Source organism: Suillus paluster (assembly GCF_016628075.1).
Source record: "Suillus paluster strain FC165 chromosome Unknown EDB91scaffold_105, whole genome shotgun sequence".
In the NCBI taxonomy this organism is placed as follows: Eukaryota; Fungi; Basidiomycota; class Agaricomycetes; order Boletales; family Suillaceae; genus Suillus; species Suillus paluster.
Genome location: NW_024537665.1, coordinates 11157 through 23073, shown reverse-complemented (window position 1 = coordinate 23073; position 11917 = coordinate 11157). Strand labels below are relative to the sequence as shown.

General features: G+C 44.4%; 4 protein-coding genes across 4 annotated transcripts; all 4 read right to left on the bottom strand.

Moving 5' to 3' along the window:
* On the bottom strand, nt 1-2645 carry EDB91DRAFT_1086772 (uncharacterized protein; the record flags this gene model as incomplete). The annotated part of the gene is made up of 11 exons (XM_041316108.1): nt 1-101; nt 427-559; nt 645-1102; nt 1217-1279; nt 1326-1398; nt 1465-1561; nt 1620-1792; nt 1914-1947; nt 1993-2100; nt 2344-2512; nt 2543-2645. The coding sequence occupies 11 exons, from the start codon at nt 2643-2645 to the stop codon at nt 1-3; spliced, it is 1512 nt and encodes a 503-aa protein (XP_041171329.1).
* A 605-nt stretch (nt 2646-3250) lies between these two features.
* EDB91DRAFT_1061642 (uncharacterized protein) lies at nt 3251-3661 on the bottom strand (the record flags this gene model as incomplete). Its single annotated transcript, XM_041314466.1, has 1 exon — nt 3251-3661. A coding segment is annotated over one exon (411 nt), but the record flags the coding sequence as incomplete, so codon positions are not given.
* Nucleotides 3662-7687: 4026 nt separating this feature from the next.
* EDB91DRAFT_1254311 (uncharacterized protein) lies at nt 7688-8191 on the bottom strand (the record flags this gene model as incomplete). Its single annotated transcript, XM_041323799.1, has 1 exon — nt 7688-8191. The coding sequence occupies one exon, from the start codon at nt 8189-8191 to the stop codon at nt 7688-7690; it is 504 nt and encodes a 167-aa protein (XP_041171327.1).
* Nucleotides 8192-8833: 642 nt separating this feature from the next.
* EDB91DRAFT_1254310 (uncharacterized protein) lies at nt 8834-9416 on the bottom strand (the record flags this gene model as incomplete). Its single annotated transcript, XM_041323798.1, has 2 exons — nt 8834-9105; nt 9164-9416. The coding sequence occupies 2 exons, from the start codon at nt 9414-9416 to the stop codon at nt 8834-8836; spliced, it is 525 nt and encodes a 174-aa protein (XP_041171326.1).
* Nucleotides 9417-11917: the final 2501 nt, after the last annotated feature.

Here is an 11917-nt window from a genome sequence, read left to right as displayed (position 1 = left end):
TCAACCAATATCTGTAATGAACTGTAACGAATTTCGCCAAATATGGCAGGCATGTATGGGCATGTAAACATGTGGGTCGATGACGACAAAGCAATTGCAAACTATGTGGGATATGCAGGATGACAGACTACGCAGTAGACGACAGAACTATGCAGCAAATGTTAGAATAACTAAGTGAACCAAGCCACAAGTGAGCTAATGAGAGTGAACAGGACTATAGTCCAGTGTCAGTTGCTATTGTGTTGTGTAAACTAATGAGTGTACTATACCTATAGTCCAGTGTCAGTTGCTGAAGAGCAACCAACACAGGACTTGCTACCTATGGGCGAGTCTATGTAAACAAGTGTAAACACTACCTAAGTAAGTAAGGAAGCAACATCATAAGACAAATAACTCACACCATAAGGTGCTCAATCACCATAGGACTTGGATCCATGTCGCCAACGGAAGTGCTTGCTATATGCACCGTAGTAATGCTGGAAGGCCCAGGTACAGAGATGATATCTGCAGAATGGCTGTCTGATTGGTCTGGAAACAGACCTTTGAGTGGATTCATAATCTAATGGTGATTGTTACTGATGTTAGATCCGAGTCATACAACAACAAGAGAGACTTTCCTGAACTTCGAGCCTCAGTGGACCTACTATGGCAGGTTGAGACAACTGAACATTTGCATCGGAACTAGTAAGGTTAATTGGCTTATCAAGAGCACCAGGCTCAAAAGCAACAGGGTTGTCACGAGCTGCTCCGACAGGTTTGTCAGAGATATGTTCAAAGGTGGGTCTGTCAGGCATAGCACCAATTTGAGTCATTTCAGCAACCAGGTATGTATCATGATGAGCAGCAGAGGGCACAGGAGAGAACACTGGGGGAGAGGGAATGCGATGAACTTCTTTCTTCTTCTTTGAGATGCGCACTAGAGGTGAGATAGCAATTGACTGGGGCTGTTTAAATGTGGAAGGTACTGCAGCAGATGTGGAGTCTTGAGTTACTTGTTCGACCTTGACATTCATGGCGTCCACTTTTTCTCGCTTCACCTTGACTTGGTTATCTTCTTTGGGGTGAGATGTCCACTGCGGATAATGTCGACTAGTGAAGGTATCTATTTTCCAGTATCCGTCACAGAGTCGGAAGTGGACAAACGATCAGCACATAGTGAAACGGATGAATTTGAGGGCATGGATGTCAGCGGTCATCCACATTGTTGGGGCTAGACCTTCATCAAGCAGTGTATGCCAGGCTGCATGAAGTTGATTTCGCATTTTTGGTTGCTCTGATTCTGAAGCAACAAGGCCATCTTCAGCAACAAGATAAATGTGTTGCACCTGACTTTGATGACTTCTTGACGGTAAGAATGCCACGGCCATTTTGATACTCCCACTGCCATTCCTCCTTTGTCTAATAATATGTGCCATGGTAATCCTCTCGTTGATATGTAGGTAGTGTCTTGTCAGCATCACGCACCATGCAATAAAGCTCAAGGAAGGGGTCTTGTGGGCCACTCCCAGTGGTACTAGCAGCTAACACATCCATGGGCTTAAGAAGTTGTTGATATAATGTCCTTGAGATTCACATATAAGCTAGCAACTCATAGTGATGCACAATGAATTGGGACTTACTCTGTCTGTTCAAGTCGTGATGTGAGCATTGCAACTTCAATATTGTGCTTGCACTTCATGTCATACCAGTTATTCTTCAAAATCTGACTTTCTTGCCATAGTACATCTGTGAGTTCTGCGTTTTCAAGATAAAGTGACTTGTGTTGTGACTGGGGATGTGGAATGGCAGTATGCTGATTATATGCATGGGAATTTTGTGAATGGGGGCCATGGGATGTATGAGAATGCGAATGCATGTGTGAGTGAGGATAAATTGAAGAATGCGAGAATGAAGATGAACTGTCACTTGCAGACCTGCCACTGAATGAATTGCTGTCCTACAAGGACACTGTTAGCTTGCAAGCGCAACATGTATGAAGAAAATAGTACATACACTTTGATAGAATAAATCATTGTCGTGTTTTGTCCAACTTGTTCTCCTGCGGCTGTCATCAAAGGATGGACGATGATCAAAGGATGGACAATGCATGGAATCTGGCAACTGCAGTAGTGCATCAGAAAGGTCACTAGTAGATGAGTAAGGGTCATGCTGAACATAAGATCTGTGTCTATGTGCTGTTGAATCCATTGAGAACAGGTCATAAGCAGGATTGTTGTCATGGGAGTGATGCGGACTCATGGTTCGGCAAGGTATACAGCACCCTCGATAATCAGCTACTCAATGAAATTAGTATTTGCTTGACTAAACTTGGATGAAATAAATGCCTTTGTGATGTGGGCACACCGAGCATTGTGTTGTTGTTCCCTTGTTGCAAATAATGACCGGCTTGTTTGGCCATTTGGTAGCCGCAGTCGAGCCCAGTATATGACACGAAAACTCCCATCATCATTGAAATAGCCAAACTCAGGTGACTGTGGATAATAAGCTTCAAGGTAGAGTTGAATGATACGCCCTTCAGCAATAGATGTTGAGTGTCAATGACATTCTTGTTGTTTGAGTAGTGCGTAGCCACCACCAATATCTTTTAACCATTTGGGAAAGGGTGGCTTGTTGTAGTCAGGATCAAGAATGGGGAAAATTGACATGAGGGTGTTGTGCTGAGTGTGCCAAAAAGCACGCTGCGAGTGATTTTTGTAAGGTTTTGATGGTTGGCGCATTTCTACAACAAGATTTCCAATTGTTCGTTCCACAGTCCACTGTGAAGCGCACACGAGAGGACCCTTACTTTGCACTTCAGTAGCATAGTGTCCAAGAGCGTGAATACTCTGTCACATGAAATGAATGTGGTCCACATGACACTGGTAGTATAAGTCCTTGAATTCCTCAATGAACTCTATCATGAGGCGAGCAGCCACACAAAGCTCAGTTTGGGTGATGTGGTGTTGTGAGATGATACGGACAGCTCGGACAAGCTTGGAGAAGTGAACCCAATATTGATTAGGAAGCACGCCATGAAGGAAAACGATGCATAGGCCATAGAGGAGTAGTGTAAACACCCATGCTTTGTAGCCACTATTGATCTTCTTCTCGGGATTTCAGGGTGGATGGTCAAAACACCCAGGAAGGTGTGATGTGGACTCCTCAACAAATCTACCAAACTCCTTCCAAACATTGCCAACAAAAACTGCCCACGTCCAAGTGGATTTATCATTGTCCTTGTCACATTCAAATGTCCCACGCCAGAGAGGGATTAAGAGGTCAGGGATATTGAGTGATAATAAGTGCATAATGTCAGAACCAAAGCATGTTGGAACTCCTGACACTCCGGACAGTGATTGAGAGATGCAAAAGGGCCAGTGAAGCCAATGCAAGTGTTGATGCACATATTGTGCTTCATTTCCTCAACTCCGGTGATCTGCGACTGATGATGTGAAGAGAGCTCAGCATCATTGTACTCGTTGATAGCAGAGACTGCTTTTGTGTAATCATTGTCGGCGTTGGTGAGTGCCAGGTACAGACAGATAGCAAGTCTGAGTTCAGGGTCATCGTAGTTGGGTAGATTCTTGAGTCTCTCGATGGCGTCTGGACTGAGACCAGTGCCGGGGTCATCTAATGATGCATTCTGAAGTGTGAGAATATATGCGAGAGATGCCCGTAAGTCTGCACGCTTGATATTGGCATAGATATCTGTTAGTTGTGGTGATTGAGCACCTTATGGTGCCAGCTATTTGTCTTATGATGTTGCTTCCTCTATTGGACTCTTACTTAGCATGTGATGTGAATTCCTTACTTACTTAGGCAGTGTTTACACTTGTTCACATAGACTCGCCCATAGGTAGCAAGTCCTGTGTTGGTTGCTCTTTAGCAACTGACACTGGACTATAGGTATAGTACACTCATTAGTTTACACAACACAACAGCAACTGACACTGGACTATAGTCCTGTTCACTCTCATTAGCTCACTTGTGGCTTGGTTCACTTGGTTATTCTAACACTAGGGTCATGTATGTTATAGCACGTAGTGGTGGGAATGTGGGCCCGTACCTCCATAGAATATATGGGTGACAGAAGTAGTATCCAAAAATGTTGCTTGAGAACGCCAAAGATATGCTTGACAATGTTTCATGCTGACACATGACACAAATTAAACAATTTGTCAGGTACTATGCCAGCTCAGGAAGCAGAGGGGTCGGGGCTTGGCTTCAGCTCTTGCACTGCGCCCTTAGCCAAGTACGTGCCCCCAATTTGGAGCGGGTCCGACGTTGTCCGACGATAGGATGAGTGGATCGCTTGGGTCCGCTTTGAGGGTTGGGAAGTAAGAGCTACTAGTGGTGGACCAACTAGGAGCGGAGCAGAGAAGACAGAGGATAATGGGGAGGGTGGAAAGGAGCTGGGGGAATACTTGATAGGAGCGGAGGAGGCGGAGGATAATGCGGAGGGCAGCAAGAAGCAGGGGGAATACTTGACAGGGGCGGAGAAGTTAAGAGAAGACTTAGAGCATGGCTCTAAGTCGGAGTGGAGGGTTGGAGGTGACAACAAGGTGAAACTTGTGTCTGGAGGAGGCAAGGTCCTACTGAGAATTCTTACAAGTAGAAACTGCGAGAAGACAAGTAATATTAAGACTGGGGAAAATATCTAAGTACAGGATATGTTATATACTTCTAAGTGTGAGGCAGTGACCAGGATAACTATGTTGCAAAACTATGTACCAAGGATATAATTTGTAAGTACTTACACAGGCAAAGACATAAGTCGGAGTGGATCAGTGATTGAGCGGTAATAGGAATGTACTGGTGATCCGGAAGTAATGGTCTATGTACTGAAGGGGGAAGTATATATCCAAAAGGGGAAAGCGGATCCAGTTGAATGGAGATGTTATGGAAGGGGACTGGTTGGGTGGTCGAGCGGAAGCGTAGAAGCGGAATGCGGACTGTGATTGGACAGAGCAGAGGATGGATGGTGTGGAGGTGGTCGGAAAGTGGAGCAGATATCAATATCGGAGCAGTCAGATCAGGTATATGACACAATTCCTCTTTATTTGAGGGCCCATAAAACTTAGCATGAGGTCTATGAATCAAGTAAGAACTCACTGTATGGTTGTGCGACCCCATTCGGCAAGGTGATAATGCACACTTCAGTAGGGCGCAAGTAGCCCAGGACGTAGAGGATATCCTGCATCTGCCAGGAAATATTTCCCTGGGAGAGTGAAAAAGTCGACAGAGCAAGTGTCCTCATAGACATGCGCATCAGTTGCTGAGTCCACTATTTATTTTCTCAACTTCATATACACTATTTTCATCATAGTATAATCCTACTTTCCACATCCACTACATAAGCTCTCACATCTTGCAAAGTACTACATAAACTCCACTCCCTAGCACATTTGGCAGACTTCAGCATCAACTGTTTTGCACAGTGTCACACTCTTGGCACCTCTGTGAATGTATCTGATACCTGCCTATGGCTGATTCATCTTGTGGGTTCAAATTGAAGGATGCTAGAGCACATGCTTTCAACTTCTCCTTCACCAGTGCTTCTCTAACCTTCTGGTGAAGAAAGGAGGTGGTGCCAACAGCATGCTTTAGCATATTCAAGGAATCAGTGTTCAGAATGATTTGGTGGAGAGTGACATTGGCAGGATTGAATGTGGGCAGCTTGTGTGAATTTTGGACAAGGTGAGGCTGCTTTCTCTTTCTTGATTTTTGAATCTTTGCCTGGGGTAAGAACATCAATAAGCTATTGACATTAATACTAGTGGTACTCACAGTGGATTTCCTAGATATTTTCTCCCCACAGCTAGAAACTGGATGTAAGACCATCGGCCACTACCGTGACTGTCCTCTTCATTCTTTGGGTCTTGATTTGTCATGGTGGGCAGGGTGCCTCCTCCAAAAGTATTGTTTGAGGGGGAGTGGCATCATAAGCAGGAGGGTCATGGGAGGGAGCATCATCAACAAGACTTTCGGATCACCGGTAATTCCTATTACCACTCGATCGCTGATCCCACGCGTAGATATTGATATCCACTCCGACTTATGGCTTCACCTGTGTAAAGTACTTACAAACTATATCCTTGGTGCATAGCTTTACAACATAGTTATCCTGGTCACTGCCTCATACATAGAAGTATATAACATATCATGTACTTAGATATTTTCCTCAGTCTTAATATGACTTGTCTTCTCGCAGTTACCTCTTGTGACAATTCTCAGTAGAACCTTGCCTCTTCTGGACACAAGTCTCAACTTGTTGTCACCTCTGACCCTCCGCTCTGACTTAGAGCCGTGCTCTAAGTGCTTGCTTTATTCTTCTGCCCCTATCAATATTCTCCTTGTCCCTTTTCCCATCCTCCGCCTTCCCCACTCCTACCAAACCTTCCCCTGCTCCTATCCACCCTCCACATCACTCCCCGCCTTCTCTGCTCCGCTCCTAGTCGGCTTGCTGCTAGTAGCTCTTACTTCCCAACCCTCAAAGCGGACTGAAACGGTTCACTTGTCCTATCATCAGACAACGTCGGACCTGCTCCAAATTTGGGGCACATACTCGGCTAAGGGCGCAGCACAAGAGCTGAAGCCAAGCCCTGACCCCTCTGCCTCCTGAGCCAGCACGGTACCTAACAGCTTGTAAAAGTACCTGAATTACATGCATAAGGAAGCTGTGTTAGAATAACCAAGTGAACCAAGCCACAAGTGAGCTAATGAGAGTGAACAGGACTATAGTCCAGTGTCAGTTGCTATTGTGTTGTGTAAACTAATGAGTGTACTATACCTATAGTCCAGTGTCAGTTGCTGAAGAGCAACCAACACAGGACTTGCTACCTATGGGCGAGTCTATGTAAACAAGTGTAAACACTGCCTAAGTAAGTAAGGAATTCACATCACATGCTAAGTGAGAGTCCAATAGAGGAAGCAACATCATAACACAAATAACTCGCACCATAAGGTGCTCAATCACCACAACTAACACTTTGTTTCATTGATGAGACTTCAGTAGATGAACATACCTCATTTTGGAGATATGTCCAGGCAAAGAAAAGCAAATGTGCTAGCATGAGAGGTGTTTTTGTGTGAGGCAGGTGGCTGACAGCTGTTGCAGCCATGTCTATTGATGGAATCATTGCTGGCCACATCATAGAAGGATCATTACGTCGGAAGGGTTACTTACATTTTCTAGAACATTCAGTTGTGAGCTCCTACATTCATACTAATGTGGCTATCACATTATGCATATCCTGGCAAGAATAGTGTTCTTGTCATGGATAATGCTCGCATTCATCATGGGGAAGAAATCCGCAAGCTGGCAGAGAGATTTGGTCTGTCATTAATTTTATGTATCGGGACTCATCATGTCAAAGTTTCATAGGTGTTCGAATCAGATTTCTCCCACTGTACTCACCAGATTTGAACCCAATAGAAGAAGCCTTCTCCAAGATCAAATCATGGATTCATCAGAACCATGACCTCTTTGTAACGGGCATGGACAGTATTTTCCATAACTTGTGCGAGATACTAGACATCATCACAGCTGATGATGCTGAAGGTTACATTTGCCACTCGGACTATTTCTAGAGTACAACATTTGGGATACAGTTACAGCAATGTTATAATACACTTCAACCTTTCGCTCTTGCTAGCAGTGAGATAGACATGCAATGGAGAACTTGAAGACGTGAAAACATAGGTATAATTACTCGCTGCACCAGCGACAAACAGCATCCTTGAGTTGTGCAAGCTCGCCACAAAGTATCCCAATAGTTTTGAGATCATCCAAAGAAGCAAAGCGAAGAGAATGTGAGGATGTGAACCTATTATTTGAGAGTTTAGCCTGCAGAGCATTGGAAACATCAAAAGCAACACAAAAATCAGCAAGACTCATCCTCAGCCCAGGAGTAGCAAGCTGAGTTGGTAACAACAAGGATGCAGTAGCATGCACACCAGGGAGCGGTGCCAAGGCTGCAGGAATATGGGTTGGAATGGGATCTATGGCTTGGACAGGCTGGAACATTTCAGGTAGAAAATTCACATTGATGACAGGTTGACTCAGAGATGGTGCAAGAGGAGGATTCAGAGCCGCAGTTGCAGCCTTCACCTTTGTTTGTTCATCGAGTTGTTGACGACGGATAGACAGAAGTGATGGGCGACCAAGTAACTCGGTGGGAATGATGCTAAAGTGGGCATGATTGGGAGGCATCTTGATTGTTGCATATTTGGCACCTTTGAGCTAACCCAATATATTCAGCAAGGGCAACTCAAACATAAAGAAAACATGTTGGTGTTCCATTGCTGAACCCCAACACTCAAGAAGGGGGAAGGAGAGGGCAACATGGGACCTGCCATCAGCTGCATTGACATAGCAGTGTTCGCTGGGGCACCCAGGTTTCTTGTGGCAAACCCATTGGTTACACAGATCTCAGATATTCTTATTGAGAGGTTTGTCACTATCGTCAATGTTACTGGCTTTTGGTGCCTAGTACAAATCATATAAGCTCTGGTGTGATGACTCAGAGTATAACATCATACCTGAGTCTTCTTTTTGTCATTCTTTTTCTTCCTCTTCTTCCTCGGTTCATCAGAATCATCATCTGTGCTGCTACCAGAATCTATATCTCCGTCATTTTCTTTATCAGAAGGATGTCCCTTGCGCTGCGACAGGACAATATTGGCTGGTGAGCTTGATACATCACACAAATATTGTCAGTGACAAAATTAGTACCTTGAGAACACGGAGTTCTTGCATATACAGTGATGCTGTAAGTCCCTTAACCTTTGTGATGCATCTGATAAATTCTTCATAGTCTTTTTTGTTAGACAGTGACATCGGAGTTGGTGAAACTCAAGGAATGGCATAAAGGGCTGTGTAGTTATCATATGAAATCTTCTCTGGCTTGGTTTGCTCGTTGATCTTCTGAAGAACCTGAGCCTTGAAGGTGTCAAAAGGCTCACTGAGACCGAGTTTCAAGTATGTATTGGTCCCTTTTCTCTTCTTCGGGTCGTCCTTCTTCATTTCAGCAATAGGAAAGATCGAGATGTTGTACATGGTGATGAGAGACTCCAGTAGGGGTGACTCATCAGCTACCGTGGCCTGACACTGCTTTGCTGCATTTTCTAAAGCATATAGTCAGACAAACTCAATCATTCTCCAGAAGAAACCTGATATATGCACTCATTTGTCCTTTTTTTCGCTGCTGTTGAGTTGGGGGTATAGCCATTGCTGGTACAGAAGCCTCCAGTGGTGGTCGGTCCATAGCATCTAGCTCACAGTCGATACTGTCTCGTGCACACAGTGCTTGCTCCACAATGGCTGTAGACCCCGAGTTCTCATCTGAATCTGATTCAGAGAGGCTTGAGGACGTCAGCTCCATGACATCCATATCAGTGTCATCAACAATTTCGGCACTCTTGAATGCCTTCGCCATTGTATGATTTATGAGGAACACAGTATGGCACAGTACAGATATAAAATCAATATTGGGACGCAACGCAACATTATGTAACTTAGAACAGTAAAAAAATTCTAAGTCTCACAAATGTATCAATACTTTCTCACATTTGTGCGAGTGTAATTAGATTCGCAAACTGCTGTAAGTCAAGTCAGAGGTAGTTAGGATAGATTCAAGTCTATATTCATTTTGTAGAAACTTCACTGGGATACATGGGGTTTATATACTATAGGGATCTGGGCTATGTGGCACAGCTCAGTGGAGTACAAAGTAATAGCAAAATGTACATTATACCATAGTTAGATTGGAATGGAGAGTCGGATCATACAAGGTACCAGGAGTAGACGGAAAGTGTAATATACAAAAGAAACTCAGGCAGCCATGAGTTTTCTTTGTCAGTACCTTCATATCCGGACCAGTGCACATGGTAGAGTAAATTGCAATGTTTGTGCCTTTGGTCAATTTTTGAATCTAGGATTTCTGCAATCTTGAACTCCAGCTCTCCATTGACTACAACTGGAGGTGGAGGAGGTTGGCATGGTGGGCTTGAGCTGTGAAACATGGAAGATGAGGTGAACAGACTTCATGGTATCAGGTAGGCAGAGGGTGAAGGATAATGTGCCAACTTGAGCAATGATGGTATATGGACTGAGATTCTTTTTGGATAGATTTTTGGAGGGTCTGGTTGAGCTGAAATATTTAGCTTTGATGAAGGCCTGATCTCCGACCTTGAATTTCAGGTGTGGGACTTTGTCGGGCATCAGTGGAGACCCTGGTAGCACTGTTGCACTTCAGCCATTTTGGAGTGGAGAAAGGCATGGAGCTCATCTAGATCAACTGTGTAGTCGTGGGCACGAGCAGAGGTAAGGTTGCATTCAGGATGTACTGTAATATTAGGATGGTAACCCTTATCTGCAAAAAAGGGTGAAACTCCAGTGGTAGCACTAGGAGCATTGTTGTATGCAAACTCCACTAATGGGATCAGCTCTGACCAATTGTCTTGCTGATAAGTTACAGTAGATGCAGAGGTACTGTTCTAATGTCTGGTTAGCACACTTTGTCTAGCCATCATCTTCGGGGTGATATCCCTAAAGTAAAGTGAAGGCACATATTGAGGGCTTTGCCGAGGGAGTGGAAGAAGTGGGACACAAATTCAGTACTGCAGTCGGAGGTGACATGAGAGGGTACTCTGTGCTTAGAGAAGACATGGAGTAAGAATGACTTGACAAGGTCAGAGGGTGTGATAGTATCAAACGTCAGGATGAATATGGATTGTTTTGATAGATGGTCAATGATAACTAAAATGGTGGTGAAGCTGGTGGAGACAGGGAGTTGCTCTATGAAATCCATGGATATAGAGTTCCAGGATTTCTGTGAAATCAGTAACTGCTTGAGTAGACCATAGGGCTTATGGCATGGAACTTTAGCTTGTCCACAAGTAGTACACAACTTGACATAGTATTTGACATAGGTATGGATACCGGGCCAAGTATATTTGTGTCAAATAAGTTCTAATGTCTGATTCTGGCCAAAATGACCCACTAGAGGGTGATCATGCATATAGCGGAGAATCCTCAGGTGGAGATCACCTATGTCAGGGATGTATATGTGATTGTCTCTATGGAGGAAACCTTTGGCGTCAACCGTCCATCTTGGATCAGGTGAATTGGAGAGTAGGATACTAGTAATGGGGTTGGAGGAAAGGGTGGGGAAAATATCCTTGTGGAGTACTTCTGTGTTCATTACAACCACTGCACAGAGTACTGGTTCAGCTAGGATAGTGGCTTGTAGGGATGAAGCAAGCTGTTCCACCTTCTGTAACGTGAACAAGGTGGTAAGTGGCATTGAGGTTGATCTTGGTGTAGATTTTAGCGTGGCTCAGAGAATTGAGAAGGTTGGTGATGAGAGGCAAAGGATAGCGGTCTTTGTTTGTAATATTATTGAGTCCTCAGAAATTGATGCAGAGGTGCAGGGAGCCATCCTTCTTTTTTACAAAGAGGATGGGGGCTCCATGCAGAGAGGAGGATGATCGGAGTAATCCCGTTGGAATATTGTCATCAAGAAACTTGTGAAGAGCCTCTAGCTCAACAGGGGAAAGGGAGAATATGGTTCCCAAGGGCGTGGTTGCACTGTCCACTAGATCTATCTTCAAATCAGAGGGGCAATGAGGCAGTAGTTTTCCAGCCTTGCCTTTGTCAAAGACATCGGCAAAATCATGGTAGTCAGAAGGTATTCTGCTAAGGTCAGTGGGTGCCCCTGAAGTGGACGTAACACGGAGCTTGGGATCAGAAGGATGGAGGTAGATACTGAACAGGACAGAACCATCTAGCTTACAGGTGCGACAAAAGGCTATGGTATTTATTAGAGCTATAGGTGGAGATGTCGAGTTGGAAGTGATGATGGGAGCAGCTTAGGGACTAGGGTTGTTCTGAGGTGCAAGTTTTGCTTTAGGAAATGGAGGTGACATCGGAGGTGAC